Genomic DNA, 18,880 nt, shown 5'->3' on the forward strand with positions numbered 1-18,880 from the left:
AAAATTTTAATATTATATAGGTGGAGGCTTCAAATAAGCCCAGTTGGCTTTTTGCCTCTTCATGCACTGTGATATTCATTTATCTCTGTTATCTGTTTATTTTTAATTTCATTGTTTGAATTGTGCAAAATAAATAAATAAACTAAACTAAAATTTGCTAATGTGCTGATATGTGTTAATGAAAGGAGCTTTAACACATTTTTATAATAATTTATCAAAAGACAACTTACAATGTGACGATGTGAAAGGTTGCTCGTAGTGCTGAACTTCCACCTGAATCTGCAGCTGGTCTTTGTGGAGCTTCATCGTGGGTTTGGGCTGATTGTTTAGCTGTTTTGGTTCACCCTCGTGGCCATGTTGTCATCTGCAGCACGCAGCTATTTTCAGTGAAAAAGCTTAAATAACCAACCGTACACTATCGGCTCAGCAGGCAGGAATATCATTTATCATATATCGTACATCAAGTTCAAGATGAACATCTTGAATTATAATTTACTCCAAAGCGGTGTCTTGCCAACCTTGAAACAAAGCAATGTCTACTTGAGACCCGTTGTCTCAGCTGCTGTAGGTTGTTTTGTATAGAATGAATATCTTACACCCATGTTGTCATCTTTTTTCTATTACAATTCATCCTTCCCGACCCCGTGCTGGGAACTATTGCTCTAAAACTTAAACTATAAGGGTGCAAATGTCACAAGTCGCCTTACAGCAATACAAAGAGGTACAGTGCAAGTACATTAGGCTAATTAACCATATTTCTACCATGTGTTGTGTCTGTACTGTAGGGCAATTCACTCATCCGGCATCATTTAGCTCAGAGTCTGGCCAGATGTAGCCATCTTCCTACTGGCTGGCTGGTGTCTCAATAGGAAACATCTGATGCACTTCGTCAGCCTGAGCGGAGTGAGTCAGTCACAGCAGAGCTACCGAGTACAAAGTTCAAGGGTCCAAGAATAGACCGGCTAATCTACCAGTTTCTGACCACAAGACAATGCTAATAGATGATGCAGCACATTTCATACTGAATACATCTGTTCCTCAGACAGAGTGATGCGTTACATGATGTATTCTTTAGCCACATTTATTTCTACATGGTTTGCATCATGGTTGCTGCACCCTTTTTTGCTCCAGCCCGGTATAGCAGGAATTACATTCACAGTGGACGATTCTTCAGTATTTGTGTCCAGTGCCAACTATTGATGTTCTTAGCAATATGGTCGTTTTGTTTTTGAGGAAAAACTGAAAACAGGGCTGCATCTAATATAATAATTGTTTATTATGACGATTATTTTCTCCATTAATCTTTTGGTCTGTAAAATGTCAAAGTAATACAAAAAAACATTGTAGTTTCTCAAAGTCCAACGTAACATCTTCAAATGTCTTGTTTTGTCCAAAAGAAAAAAAGTATTCACTTTAAATGTAAACATGAAAATCAGAAAATTACCACGTTACTAAACTTGAACCTTTTTGGATTATATGGCTCTTCAAAGCTTCAGATTTGATATTGGGACATGTATGCAGAACATTCATCTTTGTCAACTGCCTCAGAGCCAGCAGCATTCATCATATTTAACAGCTAGTTTAGACGTTACGTTAGACTCTCCAGACAGGGCTCACGCCTTTCAGAAGCTGCCAAGTGAGTAACAGTGTGGAGATCTATGAACGTGTGCACACAGAGACAAAAAGCCCTCATGTAAACAGAACCAGGACAGGTTCCACCAAACTGTTCTCTCTAGCTTAAACAAAGTGAAAATCTGGCAGATGACTGAAGAAGAACTGAGTGCATTTGTTTGTGCAACAGAACAACTTTCATTTTAATTTACAAGAGAGCAAATACCTAAAATAGCTAGAAAAACAGGGCAGACTGTTTGTGTCAGGTGGCATCATTTGTTATCGTGGTACATTCAGTATCCAGCAGTACTTTCGTCACCTGAAGACCATTCATGTGAAAGCAGCCATACAGGAGTAGGTGTTCTGGTAATATGGTAGACACAGCAGCGCCACTTTCACTGTTGTGCAGTACAAATTACTGAAAAATCCTCCGGAGTTGGTGTACACTGTTGGGTCTGTTGCTGCCTGCCATAGTGAGTGCACATCCGTTGTGTGTCCGTGAGATGTGATCATGTGATAATAGATGCAGGGGTGGTACGGAGTCTTGCCCTCCCCTGAAAAGTACATGTGCTCCTGGGGAGAGACCCCCATGGCCTTGGCACAAATCCCCATGAAGACGTCGTCGATGTACATGGAGGAGTTAAGCAACAGAGTTGCATGGTAGATCTTGGCAGCTACATCCCCTGAAACCACGTAGCCCGCTCCAGCAGTGTAGTCTGGGTAGGAGGGCCAGGGGTACAGATCATGGGGAACGTGGTATTTGCTGTCTTTGCGGCGAACTGGAGGGGCTCCTCTGTGTACATGTCCCACCCACAGGTCTTTGGCCCCTGACTGTCTGAGCAGGTACTTCACCAAATTTGGCATGTGGACGAAGATGTCGTCATCCGCAGACATGAGGAAGCGTGCCTGACGGCAGTACTCGTGGCCCCAGTGGAACTGAAGGATCAGTTTGGAAGTCAGGTTGTGAAAGGTGTCCAAAAAGTTCTGCTGGATCAGGTCGCCGCAGGCCTGGTCCTCCTGCAGCAGCGCACTCTGCACCCTGGACCTCTGCCCGACGTCCGGGTGCACGCCGAGGACGAACACCAGCCTCACGCTCGCTCCCAGTTCTGACCAAACAAAGTTCTCATTCCCCCACGTGTCCCTGATGGCCTGGCGACGCTCAAAGTTCTCCGGCGAGGATTTCACAAACAGCAGCAGGAGGACATCATCCAGGCTTTTCCCGTGTCCGCCACCACCTCCACATTTGCCCGGGTGGTTGATGAGGTATGGATAGTTCCCGAACCTACCGTCCGCATCATAATGACCATCCTTCCTGTTGTGATGGCTGGAGCTGAGGGCATAGGAGGAATTAAGAAAGTCGTAGCTGTTGACCAGGTAGCGGTACGTGTAGGATCTCATGTGGCTGACCATGTGGTGGTCCAGCTCATCCCAGCAGACCATCACCACACATAGCAACAGACCTGTGGTCAGCAGCTGCATGCACTGGCACTTGCGGATACGACGGAAGTTCATGAACATGGTGACTACTGCTTATTGCTCCAAACACTGACAGCACGTATCTTCTGTCTTACCCGTCTCTCGCAGTATGTATGCTATTTCATCTCTGCCTCCTATTGCTCTTAAGCTTGATTTCACTTCATCTATCTAACCTTCTTCCTTATTATATTTTTTTTTTATTGTCTCGCCTCATACGAGTCCTCTTTCCCTGCTCCTGTCCTATCGACTGGCTTCTCTTCCTTTTGATGTTGTCAACTCCAGTAGGCCTTTGTCAGGCTCATTGGCAGTCGTACTTGTTCTGTTAATGGTCTTTGGTCCTTCATAGTGATCGGGCCACAGGAAGCTGGGTGTCCCTCATTCAGCTCAAACTATTTAAGATGCTCCTGCGTACTTCTCTCCTGAGAACTCCACTTCCTTTCCCTCCTCCTCTTGGTTACTGTCGCATCATTGGAACACATGGCACCTGAACAAGAGAGAGACAAGTAAGATCAGATTCCATATAGAGCAGATGTTGCATGATTGGGCTACACTTTATAGCTAGAATACCTATAAAGATGAGTTCATTCATTCATCAAATTTATCACCAACTATTTTGATAAGCGATTCCTTGTTTACGTCGTTCATCACACGCAAATTCCAGACACCGTCTGGTCCCAGCCTCTCATTTCCTCTGGTTTTGTATCATTGTACATTTGTTTTTTGGCCTGTTTGAGACAAAACATGATATCTGAAGCCGATATCACGTTGTGATCTTGGAAAATGCTCGGGGAATATTTCCTCACATTTTATAGACTAAACAATCTATTCAGTTCATTATTGAAAAAAAGATTTATCAAATGAGAATAATCTGTTGGTGAAAATGTAAATGTATGCACTATGGTTAAGAATGCACACACAACACCATTTTGTGATGGATCCCACCAGCCGCGGCTTTGGAGCACTGACCAGGCTGCATTATTTGATGCATTGGAGTGAGAATATGTTGATAAAGTCAAATCAGACCAGGGGCTTGTCATGCTGGCATGTAATGTTGTTCCAGGTATACCTAAAATAATCAGTTGGTTGACAGAAAATGAATGTGCATTTTGATTATCGAATAATTGTTTAAATAATTTATCAAACAAAAATGTCCAAATTCCTGCCTCCAGCTGTGTCACACTGTAGGATTTGTTTTGTTGGTTAGACAAAACAAGACATTTGAAGGCATCCCCTTGCATTCAGGAAGATTTTTATGCCATTTTAATTGATTCAGTTTAAAAATAATCATTATTAAGAGCACAATATTGAACAGCTAAACCTCTCTCTCTCTCTCTCTCTCTCTCTCTCTCTATATATATATATATATATATATATATATATATAAAAAAATTTCAAAATGAATGTATACATTTAGAATAATTTAAAAAACGATTTATAATGCCAAATTTTGGTATTCCCTTTCAAAGCCTTACTAATGTGGCACACAATAATGTAAAGTTTTGAGTTCAAATATATTAATTTATAGGCTTTTCCAAGCAAATATTATTGTATGTGTTTGCAATTAAATCAGCCCAAGAATATTCTTCCAGATCCGTTCCAGGCTCCTCCTAACCCTGTGTTTGTGAGCCTGCGGGCAGCAACAGTTAAAAACACGTTTTAAAAGCCCAACAGAGCATAGTATAAGAGAGTCCGCTGGGCCACATCATGCGCAGCCCCGACCTCATTTCAAAAGCTACTTTAGTCTCCCGGATCTACCAGCTGACGATCACCACCGGGACAAAACGCGGCCGGCACGAAAACTGAAGTTTCCCAGTAATGAGTTACTCACCGGAGATATGCCGAACCTGACCGACGGGGCTTACGACATGGAGAGTAAACTGTGGAGCACTAGACTTGATTGCTGCGAGTAGGGGCCGTTTCACCATACCATCACCTGGTTGCTGACGGTGCATGCGTCACCACGTGGTATTTGCGCACAGCTGCGTCATGTGGAAATTGAAGTTTGTCTACGTCATCAACATAGCATGTTCCTAAAATATGTATGTGACGATTTAATGATATCTCTAATTATATTACAATGACATCTGTATAGGGACTTACATGTGCTGTTTTTATTGTGTTTAAAATCTCTATAATCATAAAATTTGCCTCTAATTCAGAACCTTCACAGCCAATAAAACCTATATATTCTTAGGACCACATGGGACAAGAGTTTGGACAGATTTCCTGCCTCGCAGTGACGTTGCTTAGTCTAGAAAAGGTGCTGAATTAGTGAAGCAGAGTTGTCCCAAGGCTATGATGATGATGATGTTCCATCACTAACAGTGAGTGTTCACATTTTCATCTTTACCTAATGAAGGCCATTTTGGTTTATATCAGTCATGCTTAAATATGGAATAAAAGACAAATGGTTTCAGTTGTTAAGTGTGTCACATATCAATAATTCTCCACTCGACTTGTTCTTTTAATAATTAAATTCTATTTGATAGACGTGTGTACAGAATGAACAACATAATACAACTAGAAAATTCCGCAATAAATTTTGACAGTGTGGCTGCTACTGCCCGAAGACGTCGCAATATATATACACGCCAATGTTACCGGTAGTCACTAAGCATGTATTTACAAGGTACACCACATGCTCTGTGTTTCACTGTGAGAGACATGTAGAGAATACAATGGTTGTATTGCCTTGTTTAATTACCATTGCAACAGGAAATAAATCAATGAATGACTGAAAGAATGGTTTTTAAAATGTATTATCAATGTATCATGCATAACTACACCCAACCCACTTACAAGTAACCACTTGGGCTTACAAGTAACCACAAATTCATACAAGGCAGGACCAGAGTGAAGTGTACACATTTTAATAGAAAAAAATACAAAAACAACTAAGCTAATTCTGAGCTTCATGTTAAGATACGGTTCCTCCAAGGGGCTTTTATTTTGAAAGGGTGGGACTGGGTGGGCGAGAGAGGGGGAGAGGAGTCATATTCATAATGTTTGACACACATACACAGAGGTTATTAAATGACAGGCATGTGTGTGAGAGAGAGAGAGAGATTGCGGAGAAAGAGAGAGAGAGAGACAGACAGACAGAGAGACAGACAGACAGACAGAGAGACAGACAGGAGGTCTAACAATGCCTTTGACTGAATATCTCCAAGTCGTGTGCGTGTGTGTGTGTGTGTAGAGAGGGCCTGTGTGCTTGTGTGTAACTGGTTGCCATGGTGAGGACGCACCTGGTGTTAGAGGCAGACTGATTAAGAAACGTTACAGTAAACAGTGATTTTTAACAAAACTCCTGCCTCCTTTTAACAAAAAGCAGGAGTCTGAGTGCCAAAATATGGGTACCATGAGAAAGATAAGACTCTGTCGAACGCGTCGATGTGATTTTTATGTTTTTGGTGTTAAAAAATGTGAGCTCCAGAGCAATATACAAAACTGGTACCATCTGCTTTCTTTGAGAAATGAGTGGTCAGATTTAACATGGAGTCTAATGGAGCAGTTGGTTGGAGTTCATGTCGCTCTGCGGCTCTTTGAGCCAAATGTGTAAGTCCGTTGGATTCCATAGACATCTGTGTGCGACAGCACAACATTTCCAAACTTTTTGGCCAAAAATGGTGTACAAAGAGTAAAAATTATGGGAGTCGGCGCAATCTTCCTGCTCTGCTCCACTCTGACAGTTATGCCCTCACTCTAGCGCTGAATATTCCGTGCAATACACACCCATTATAAAATCTGAAACGGACCCAACATTTTTCTGAAACTTAATCTGTGACTTAATGAAAACTATGCTAGCTATCAAAATGTCCATTTGGCTCAATAAAGTGCAGCGTTTTGTCTACGTTTTAAACTTTGAATCATTTTTCTATGTTAAAGTATGGCTAGTCAATATGGGCCCAAAGTTTAGTGTTTTTTTAGCTCTCTTCACGCCGAAACCCCATTCAAGTGGATGGAGAAATGTTGCTCAGATTTTCGGGATTTTCGGGAAAACCGCTGGGCGAATCTCTGAGAAATGTCATTGCACACGATTCCCGATCAGGCCGCACGTTTTGATGTATTTTTTGCGCAGGTGTTGGCAACGCTGTGTGAGGAGAAGCGCATCAAACTTTCGCCTGGAAGAATATTATTAAGCCTGATGGATTATATACAGTGTGCTTTGGCACAGGCATTTTTACTGCCTTTGTGCTACAAAGCCACACTGAATAATAAAGCTCCAGTAACAATAGTTCTGAAGTATTTGAGAGGAAATATTGTGATGAGTTTAGTGTACTTTTTATTTATCATTCCTATTGGCACCACTTTAATATTCATAATTGGTTTATAGGAATTGAATTTGGACTTGTAATGTGTCTTTGACTGCCTACTAGGTTATGTCTTCCTTCTAACTTAATCACAATCTCTAGGGCTTTTTATTATGATATTCCAACTGTACACCATTACAAAAGAGCTGTGGCACACAAGTGTGAGTTTAAAGCAAGCTTATTTTACTTTAATATATCTCTGACATGGAATATTTCATATTTTGTATCACTATAATATCTCTGTATGCATATATAGGAGGACTTATAAGATGACAGTTCATTTAGTCTGGTTCCACTCTACTCTGTCACCTCTCAGGTGCACATACAGACTTCTTTAGGGGAGAACGTTGACCATTTGTGCAGATGAACATATCAGATGTTGTGATCCCTTTCCTGGATACAAACTAAACTAACTATAAACTTCCATGTTAAGGGGTCAAACTCAGTGCAGAGGACTCTTCTACCACTTACATTGCTGACCACAGCAAACTGTTTTATCAGCTGTGTCACTTGCACATGACCGTTCACAAAGTGCCAGCACAGGGCATCCTGTTTTGCTCTCTTGTCCGAGGCATGTGCTGTGAGTCTCTGTGGATGTGGGTTGACATGTCCCCCCCCCCCCCGGTGTCTTCCCCATTTCCTTTGTAATCTGTGAGTTTAACGTGCCTTCTTCCTACCATTGTTGGACAGATTATTACTAACAGAGCATATAGGAACATAGTGAAGAGCCAACCTGAACTCCTTCTCAGTCCCATCCAGTACTGAAGTCAGTTCCAAATATTAACAAGATATATGTATGAGAGGTGTCCTTTTAAAAAGTGTTTCAACAATTTTACGATAATTTCTGTTATTTTATTTATTGGTAGAACTGCCTGATATTGATTCTGTGATCACGTGAGAACTAAAATAAAGTTTTGAACGACACGTTCTCACTCCAAACTCATCGAATACAAACACTTGGTCAGTGGCTCTACGCTTCAAACTGACACGTTAGGTTCCCCTCTAGCATCAGTAATGGAAGTTATGGTGTGTCAGTTTTCTCTCATTACAAGCAGAGTGTCTTCATAAATTTCCAACGTAGGTTTTACTTAGTCTTTGGGTTTAGTTATACAACAAAACTACCTGTTTAGGGTTTGGAAAAGATTGTGGTTGCTGCATCATTATACACTTTTTTTCCGCAGAAACAAAATCAATCTGTAATTAAAGCTGCGAGCAGCATTGATCGGGCCCTCGCAACTTCACGTACGTCGAGGGTACTAGCGGGACTCTGGCCATGCATTTCTGTGACCTTCATACACTGCGTGCACGAGTTAAACGGTATTTCCTGGTACTGGCAGGACTCTGGGTGACGTGGCCATGAATTTCTGTGACCATCACACTCTGCGTGCACGAGTGAGATATTTCCTGCGTCGACCAGCAGCGTAGCAAGATCATGTTGCCAGGTCTTACGCCTCAAATGTTTTGAGTGTACATCCGATACAATCATAAATGTAAGCCTTTAAAGATCATTAAGAAAATGAATGTGTGTGAATGTGCTTCAGTGTTTGTAACATAACAGACTGTCAGTTTACTGGGATGGGGTTCAACTCCCTGCAGTGTCCTGCTGATTGTATTTGGACTTACATGAAAGTTAACAAAACAGTAGTGCCATTTGCTGTTACTTGAACACTTTAATTTAACACTGTTTTCATTTTAAGTTCTTCTGTGACTTTAGATTGTAGTGTGAAGCATTCATTGTAACGTTTAACCTGATTGTCATGAAGAAGCTCTGGACAGATCATTTATACTAATGCCCACTGACATGGTTTGAAAATCCACTGTTATCTAACTTTTGCTCTCCAAGCATCTTAGTTTGCACATATTTAGATCAGAGAAGTCTTTTTCTCATGGTGTGCCCACAAACCCTTTCAATAAGTTCAGTGTTTGGGGCGCTGTAATTATAGAATCCAACAGCTTTTCACCAAACAACAAGCTTTGAGTACCTTTTCATGACAAAGGTCTTTAGACTGTACCGACCAAATTTGAAGTTGATCTGATTAATTCCCTAGGAGGAGTTCGTTGAAGTCCAGCGCCTGGAAATGACAAAAACGACACTAGAAATTCATAAATAATTCAAAATGGCTGACTTCCGGTTGGGTTTAGAGCATGGCCCCAAGAGACTTTTATTTAAGTCAATATGTGATACATGTTCGTACCAAATTTCATACATCTAGGTCAAACATACTGCGAGGGCTGCTTGGTCGAAATTTTGTAGGGGGCGCTATTGAGCCGATTTGCCACTCTGAACCAATAAAATCATATTTTATAACTACATTTCGGGCTTGTAATCTGCTTGCCAAGTTTGCTTATGTTTCGAGCATTTTTTGCCTCTCAAAATGACCTTCGTTGTTAACGGCGAAGACTGCATCGCCACGGCAACGGCGTTCGACGAAACATCAAAAGCTTCATGAACTGGTATTATGAACTTCTTACATTTGTGTGGAAGTAATTTGATGTTGATTTGATTTACCTACTAAGAGAAACAAGCCAAAGTATAATGACTTTAACTTCCTGTTACCAGTAGGTGGCGCTATGACTATGATTCAAAATTGGCCTGCAGATGTCTTCAGGCCGGGAGTCTAATCAAACATGTGCAATCTGGTAAAGATCTGATGATGTGGAGTCGAGTTACATCAGTTTATTCGTTCATGGCGAAGGATCGAAATTCGCCGAGCCGCCACGTCGCCGCCCTTGAACAACTTCTTACAATTTTCACAATGAGGCATTATCAAGGTCTTCAGGCTGTTCTGACACTTACATTTTAGAGGGATCTGATTAATCTGTGAGGAGCAGGATGTCAAAGTACACAACATACAACTTCCAGTTGCCACTAGGTGGCGCTATTACTATGATTCTAAATTATCATATAGATGTGTTCCGGGTCAGGATGTTATGACATATGAGAGATTTGGAGCAGATTCGACAATGTACGGCCGAGTTACAACAACTTCCTGTTTCATGGCGAATGGTGTTTTTTTGACGCCACGCCACGGACACATAGTTCGATAACTTTTTGATCTTTGAGTAACTTTTCACTGCCAAGGTCTCAAGAGCATACTGACCAAATCTGAAGTGAATCGGGTCAAATCTCTGGGAGGAGTTCGTTAAAGTATGACGCCTTGAAACGGTCCAAAAACGTCATAGAATTAAAAATGGCCGACTTCCTGTTTGGTTTAGAGAAAAATTCCAAGAGGATTTTTTGTGCGTCTCATCACGATCCACATTCCTACCAAATTTCATACAGCTAGGTGAAACCCGATGTTGGGGCTACTCAATAGGGGACGCTATCGAGCCAATATTTCATACCGCAGCTGGACACCCCAATCAGACTGCAATTTTCGCAAATTCTGGCTTGCGTGCCAAATTTCAAAAAATTTCCAGTATCCCAAGCACCTCCTTTTTGCGACGAAACAGGTACGATAATAATCGAAAAACAATAGGTCCTCCGCTCCGACTACGTCGGTGCTCGGGCCCAAATTATGTTTGATACAAATTTATATCTTTGTATCGATTTGGCCCCTCTAACACAAAATTCACCTTTGTATATTGTAAACAGCCCCAAACAGCCTGTCAACCACGTTGACTTGGCTGAGGATGCTGTGAATGTAAGTGCCGACCCAGCACAAAGACCTATAAAGGAGGGGCTTTAGCCCAACAGAGCCCTGAGCAGGGAAGCTGCTGATGCCTGTGCAATGCTGCCACACAATAGGCCGAAACACATATTTCCACAGCAGCATATTTTGACTGAACACTGGGTTCAACCAACAATAGTGCGCTCTCACAACACACGACCAAGCCTTGACATTCAGAGGTGTTGTGGCGAAACTGTCGGAAACAGTCTGGAATTAGCTGCTGTAAAGACTGAAGGGAGGAAGTGAGGCCCTTTCTGCTTCTTGTGACTTTAGAATGGGGTGGGGCCATCTTGAACTTGAAGCCACTTCTTAGTGCATGTGCCCTTCGCTTTACTGCTGCTGCTGCAGAGTTTCAATATCTGGAGTTACTTCACATGCATGTAATCAGACGATGACAGAATGGTAATGAAAATGTGTTCAGACGTAATGAGGCATTCACCTCATGAATCATGGCACATTCTTTAGCAAAGTATAGATATTGGTGATTCTGGCCCTGGTATTCCTTGGTATTTTAATCAAAACTTTATTTTGCAGTATGGCCCACTGCTACTTTACAATCAATGAAACGCATGTAAAAAAAACAAGTATTTTGCCACCAACAATGAGGCTCTCACATGTTAACATATTACTGCAGTGAAATCATGCTCCCTTTCCATATATGGCATTGACCTACTTCATAACCACTTCTTGTAGTTGGAAACTAGTTCAGTATCTTGATCAAAGAGGACATACAACACATCCTCATATCTAAAGGACACAATATTGTTTGTCAGTGACTTCAAAAATGACATACATGAGTATTCTATTTAACGTTGTGGAAACGCAGTTGTTAACACACAGTTAAATGATGAAACTGAACTTGCTGGATGTGTTCAAGAAAAGATCATGGTTTGGGTTAAAGTAGGTTGAGTTGTTATGTAATGCATGTATGTTGTTACGTACTGACGTAGTTACGAACATACTAACGCAGCAACGTACATAACTTCAAATATGTCAGCGTAGTCTTGTTGTCACTTTCTACTACGTTACCTGACTTCCTCTTCTGCTCCCTTCACAATTACTACAGCCATTAGAGCCACCTCCGAACAACAAACATAAATATGGGTTTGAGGAATTTGATACCTCATGTGGCGCTGCTTCACAATGATAATTAGCTGATGGCCGTACATGTTTGGTCAACTGTCCACGCAGGCTCTAGCACAGTCAGCCAAAAGCCGTGGACCTCCATTTCTTTCCCTGGAATTCCTGAGAGGCTTTTCAGTGTTTAGCTGCACAATTGATAAACAATAATATGATTAAACTATTGGTTCATCTTCTTGTGGTCATTTGTAGGGAATCAAGTGCGCTCTGAGTGTTTTTTTACTTTCCAAGGCCAGAAGAGAACAATATGAGCTCATATGGCACCAAGGTACCAAGTGGGGCAGCTTCTAATTGTCGATTCTCTCTCTCGAACTGCATTGTGATTCTTTAGTTTAGAGTGATAACATAAGCTCACTTAGTTGCACACACTAATGGACATCAAAGCTCAGGTGTTGATATTCGACACAGATCAGATCTTAATGCTTCAAAAGCACAGATTACCCAACCAACTTGTGCTTTTCCTGTACTACAGCAGGCAATGCAGATGAGTTCACCTTAAAGCATTTAAAGCATTTAAAGGAACTGGAATTCTCTAAACAGCTATCTATAAAGTGGCCTAGGCATTGTCATCATGTACAAACCTCGCTTCACTTGTAAATGAGCAGCTTTGAATGTAAGCAAATGTGCAACAAAGCGAACTTTCCCTCTGTATGTTGGAGCCGAGGGAACAGAATACATGTACTGTACTTCTTATCTAGCCATGGTGCTGTGTGACATACTAACATAGTTTTAGTTATCTACATAATGAGTGGTATTGATCATTGAAGTAAAATATTGCAGGAATGCAGGATATTTCATTTATTTTCGTTATGTGTTGATTCAATGCGAGTTTAATGCGAGTTTAATCATACAGTCTGGTGGCTTGTCCGGAAACAATGGGTTAAACATGTCTACAGCCCCATCTTTTCTCTCAGAAAAGGTTGGGAAGATTAAAGAATTATTCTGGTTTTATTTTTGTAGTATGGCCATTATTTATTCAGTTATATCACTGTGCTCGCCAAAGCAATGGGTTTCATTCGGTTACATTGTTACAAACTCTAATGGGCTCAGAAACACAAGCAGTCAGGCCATCAGACAGTTTGGAAAGAAGACAATTATCTAAAGCACTTTATACTGAGCACACTTGAAATGACTGTAATAGTCCCTTATTGTACAGGAAACCTATTTGTGTTGATGTTGGTACACAACCCCTGTAGGTCCATACTGAACCAAGAAGTCGCTCTGTAAACTCTGACGGATGTTTGGAGGATATTTCTACCAATCAAAGTCGGAGACCTCTTTAGTTTACAACCTGTTTGATCATCTGACTGCTCATGTTTTTAAACCCATCACACTTTGTTGGAGCAATGAAACCAAATCCCTTAGTTTTAACAATTAACTTTGGTAAGTAAAATTGTATAAAAGGTGATAGAACTGATGGCCAAAAGATAAGGCCCAACTTAAACTGGTTCATCCAAGTCAGATTGATTTCCCTTAACTAACTTGTGACTTGTCCTGTTAGGCAAATGAGTCAACATTGACTTGGTTTCATACAGGACACAAACACCCGTCTCCTGGGTGAAAGTCCTGTGTTTGACCCAACCATACAGCCAGACCTCCTCCCTATGCAGACTTTAGGAAACGCAATCAGACTTCCTCCTTTACTCCCGCCATAACTATAGCCACGTGGCGCGTCATAGTTTGATGCCTAGGGCCACTGACAAAGCTGCTGTATTTAACATCTGCTCTCAGTCAGGTACAGTATATGGTATCACCAGATATTTGACATTCTTGGCTTTCATACAATGTTTGATGCGTCCTACTGCCCGTCAACAGCTGTACAGCACAAGCCTTACTTCATTAATCCTAACTAACATTACTACTTTACTACATTGCTTACTAAATTACGTTACGTAGATATCATAACATTACCTGACTGCATATCATATGTAGTGAGCCTACTTAACTATGTAACAAACATACTTATTTTATAAAACTATCCAAGTACTTTCCTGTGAGAACAGAAGTTGATTTTGAAAAGACTGTGTGTGCATGCTGCGAGCCGATATTGGCATAGTGGCCAGACTCGATACTGCAGAATAACGTGAAACACACTAGCCTTTTCCATACACAATCATTAGAAAAATAATACAACATTTTGACTGTCACAAACACCTCAAAATGACTATGTATCATAAAAATGTTCTCCTTTCGGTCCAATAAAATGTGGAAAATCTAGAAAACTCATATGATGAAATTATTTCATCCTATTCGTGTGTTTGGCAAGCCAACAGGAAGACAGCTCTCAAACAGGAATGATCGCCACTGACTTGGCTCAAGAAGGACTCTTGTATGCATGTTCTATTGGCCCAAGAAAGGCAGCTAACATCTTCTTTGTTCACTGAAAATGACCTAACTGGGATAAAAATGTCATTGGTATAATGGCCAAATATCAACATATTGTCATACAACTATTTTTATGATATCTTAAAAGTTACTTCAACATTTTTGTGTTCTCAAAGAATGTCCAGCAACACGAGTGATCAGTGCGCCTGAACAAGACCCTGCTGTGTTCAGGCTACAAAAGTACTCAGTTAGCTTTAGGAAAACATCATGGTTTGGGTAAAAAAAGAACCAAATTTGTTGCGTAAAGAAAGTAAGTTACTTAACAAAACAAAGGTAAAATACAACGCCCCAAACATTCTCCTGAGTCAAAGTCCTGTGTTTGTTTGAACCAGACTTCCCCTGACTTCCTTTGAGGAAGCTCTGCATGTCCTGGCTCTTGATTATGTGGGCTATATAAGACTCACTTTTTTGTAGGTCTGAGCACAAACAGTGCATGACAACAGCCTAAAAATATGCATGTATGTAGTCAGTGATATGGACAGCAGCTTTTCATACAACTTTTGGACCAATTGTAATACTTGAACTAGTTCTCGATACCCAACATGAGAGAAAGACTGCTTCCATCACAGATCTGCTTACATATTTTACATTCAAGCGGGAAGAACTTCTGCTTTCGATTGACACAGAGTGAAAGACTCTCCTCACACAGTCATCTTATATACTAGTATCAAACACACTGCATGTGTATCCAGATTCTTACATTTGTCATTCTTTTCCTTTAAACCTTAGGCTGACTTTATTTCCCTGATTGTTGGCTCTGACTGAACTGTGTGGAAACCTGGCTATGTGGCAGTTCAGCAGCCAGACCTCAAGTTCCATATAATGTAGTCCCACTGGAAATTTGACCTTTTTTCAAAACTCAAAAATGTGAAAGGTTCCGAAACAACATTTATAAAAAACTGAAAACTGATTCTACTCTGAAAGCAAAAATAATTATAGAAAGAACATATTCAAACGAATGGGAATATAATGTTTTTGATCATGAAGTGAACACAAATCCAAACTTTCACTGTGGTTTGTAGGTTTGCCTATTGCAGAGGAGAAACCCCTTCAGAACTATCATTCTTAAAGGTGTATTAGTTTCACTCCCTGTTTGCTCCCCCCTCTGCTAAACCAGTCTGCTCAGTCTGAGCCTGATTCATCCCTCGGTCTCATTGGAGCACTGCTGTAGACTCTGGATCTGGCTCGGCAGCCTCCCAGCAGAGACCCGGTGAAAAAGTGCTTTGAGTTCTAGGACTATTTACTTGTCTGACTTCATCATCTTGACACATCGAGCTTGTTTTTTCCCTCCACTTACCTCTCTAACTCTGTCAGTCTGCTACTGCAAGCTGACACCTTTAACCTGGAACACTTGAAGGTATTATAGACTTAATTTAGAGCAACACCTTTCAGCACACAAACACACACATACACACTTATCCACATACACACTTCTGACTTACCGAGTCTGCTCCAAGTCTGATGTAAAGTACAGAGAAACCCTTCTCCTCTGGTATCTGTCTGTGACACTCACTTTCTCTGACTCACTCTTTCTAACTGCTCCTCTCGTTCCTTCACCATCTCCGCTTTACTCTTCTCCTCTTCTCCCTCTCACTTTTTCCACTGTCAGACGCGGTATAGTCAACAACTCAGCTGAGGAGAGCCTCAAACGCCTGCTCTGATTGCCCTGAAGGTCCCAGTGTGAGCGCTGTGTGAGAGAGACACTGTGTGTGAGTGTGTGTGTCTCGTGGCGGGGGAGGAACCACTGGGCAGCAGAGGGAGATCTCTTTACCGCCACTTAAGATTTTCCCACCTCCTTCTATCTGTGCTTCCTTTTAGACAGTGTCTGTTTTTATAAGCACAAGTACATGGGAAGACTTTCAGTTTTTATGAATGAAAGTGTAAGTTAGTTGCAGATAACACACACACACACACACACACACACACACACACACACACACACACACACACACACACACAGGAGTTGCAAAGAACCACCACACACTAGCCTGATGTACCCTTCAGGAAACACAGTCCCAAATATGATGAATTTAAAGTTAGCCACCAAACTGAATGTAACCATCCTGCAGGAACTGACAATGACACTGAGCAGGAGGTCCTCTGCACCTGATACGATGTACCAAGCACCCATTAGTGTCTGTATGAGACGCAGTAGTAGTAGTAGTCCATATATGATCATGTGGGAGCTAGGGCTGGGTATCGTTTCAAATTTGATAACACTATTGAAAATATAATACCGCACTGATCACTGATCAGTTGCAGTACTGATTATAAAAGGTTGATTTCAAAGATTTATGATTTTACCACATTGTTATTTAACATTTAAATAACAATGTGGTAAAAAATCCGTAAGTGCTGTTAGGCAGCAGCAGCAATCATCATCAAATGTTAGAGGTTCCTGTAACTATTTATTTGCCTGGAGCATTCATTTAACATTTCAGCATATGTGTATATGTGGAATGCATGTCCTCAGCTGTATCAGCTGATGCACACATCATGTGCAGTAAACCTAGTTAGGGCTGTACATCGACAGGAGGATAAGTCTGTGTCTGTGTGTGTGAGCACATGTGTGAAATTGTACAAATTAGAGCCAGCACATTTGTACACAGACAGGTAATGAGCGCACAAGACTAGCCCACTGTGTCCCTGTACTTGTGCACATTCTTAGTTCTAACGAGGTTAGAGACAGGCGCTTCAGTTATGGTCTGCGTCTTGCCTTTGCAAGCGCTTGCAAACGCACCACCATTTCCTCTCCATGTGTGTGATATGACAGATGGGAGGGTCTGATGCATTTGCTTCGAGCTTTATTGACCGCAAGAATTGTAGTTTACATCAAACCGCCTTTTAGCACATCTCTGTGGGCTTGTGATAGCAAGTGAAGGACCATTACTGGATGTCCATATTTGCTTTGTTCGGGTCGATTTGGCTTTATGGAAAATGATAAACTAGCTTTAAAACTAGTTTGACAAAAAAAAGTCTCATTCACAAGCTTTCTTCCTCACTGGATGAATTTTCACATGGATCACTTTCATTTGGGGCTCCTCCACAAGACAGGGCCTCAAAATGAGGTAATAATGCAGGTGTCACCTCCACTTTGAATACAGTTTGCTCATCACGAGGAGTACTACTCGGGTTGTATAATGTCTTTTTTTGTCTCTGCTCTCCAAAATTGAATAGAGACCCCTGATGATGTCATCAGTGTTGTCTTGGCTTGGACTTTGACAGATACTATAATATATATTTGTACAGTTTCTGGGCAAATACCAGGATCTCAGTTCCCATTATTTATATACTCAGCTTGCACTAAGCCTTCAGATCGTACTATAAAATGAGAAATCAGATCATGTGGACAGTGTCAAAATAATGATTGAAGACGAAGGTAACTCGCATTCTGCAAAGGGGATTCCAGGTAAATGTTACCAGGTAATCCAGCTAAACAAAAACAGTAGTCTAGATTAGCATTTGTCTCAGTAGAGTTCAAGCCATATTGTTCGACCTCAAACAGAGTGATGTAACACATTCCTAATGACCTATTCTGCATTACAGCTTTAGGAAAGGTTGGCACTAGAGAAAAAGTCACAGAACCACCAATGTCGAATTTATCCTGTGTGCACCATGGATATCTGTACCACATTGCACAGCAATCCATCCAATAGTGTTTTCTGTCAGGTCTGACACACCGACGTTGCTGTTCCTAGAGCCTTGCTGCTACTATGACTAAAAGTGAGTACGCCAGGGTCCACATTAAGTACATGTCGTCATCAGAGGGTGTACGCATAGGCTCTGTGCGGACATCCAAGTACAGCCAATTTGTTGTGAATGTACGAACTAGTTTGAGCAGACACTAAGCTACATATGGTAGTGTAGCGATCATCTGTGCATGTGTGGAACGCGTCCTCCAAGCAGACAGTATAAACAGAACTACTGCGCGTCTGTTACCACAGCTGTGTGTAAATGCGGTTGTTTGAGAGGATATATACGAGGATACGACAGCTACTCTCAAAAGTTAGACATGAATATTCAGTTTCCTGATGACTCACACAGTGTTCAACAACAAGTCCCTGTTGAACATTAATACAAGGATGTAATTACAAAGCAATTTGAGATGAAGTGGTGAACCTGAGTGACTCTCACAGCTAATTTTTCTTCAGAAATTCCTAAATTGCACTAACTGTAAGAGTGTATTGGCTAAAAGGCTAAAACTTAAATGTGTGTGAGATAAACTGGACTGGACTTTGACTGGAAGAAGGAAGGATGAGGATGTTCCCATTACTTCTCCTCTTTCCA

General features: G+C 41.2%; 2 protein-coding genes across 3 annotated transcripts in view; one reads left to right on the plus strand and one right to left on the minus strand.

The window, feature by feature from the left end:
* mcf2l2 (MCF.2 cell line derived transforming sequence-like 2) overlaps nt 1–18,880 on the plus strand; it is a 79,907-nt gene that overhangs the window by 15,326 nt on the left and 45,701 nt on the right. The window lies entirely within an intron of this gene.
* Nucleotides 98–16,317, minus strand: LOC116399931 (lactosylceramide 1,3-N-acetyl-beta-D-glucosaminyltransferase A-like). Of its 2 annotated transcripts, none has more exons than XM_031877433.1 (2): nt 16,036–16,317; nt 98–3,571 (listed from the first exon to the last, which is right to left on the minus strand). In XM_031877433.1, exon 2 carries the CDS (start codon nt 3,127–3,129, stop codon nt 1,942–1,944), a length of 1,188 nt encoding a protein of 395 aa, XP_031733293.1. In that variant the 5' UTR covers nt 3,130–3,571; nt 16,036–16,317; the 3' UTR covers nt 98–1,941. The 2 variants fall into 2 exon arrangements, with proteins under 2 accessions (XP_031733293.1, XP_031733292.1); XM_031877432.1 differs by lacking the exon at nt 16,036–16,317 and adding an exon at nt 4,916–6,008.

This window comes from Anarrhichthys ocellatus, unplaced genomic scaffold (assembly GCF_004355925.1).
Source record: "Anarrhichthys ocellatus isolate YVR2014 unplaced genomic scaffold, GSC_Weel_1.0 scaffold136, whole genome shotgun sequence".
Taxonomy (NCBI): domain Eukaryota; kingdom Metazoa; phylum Chordata; class Actinopteri; order Perciformes; family Anarhichadidae; genus Anarrhichthys; species Anarrhichthys ocellatus.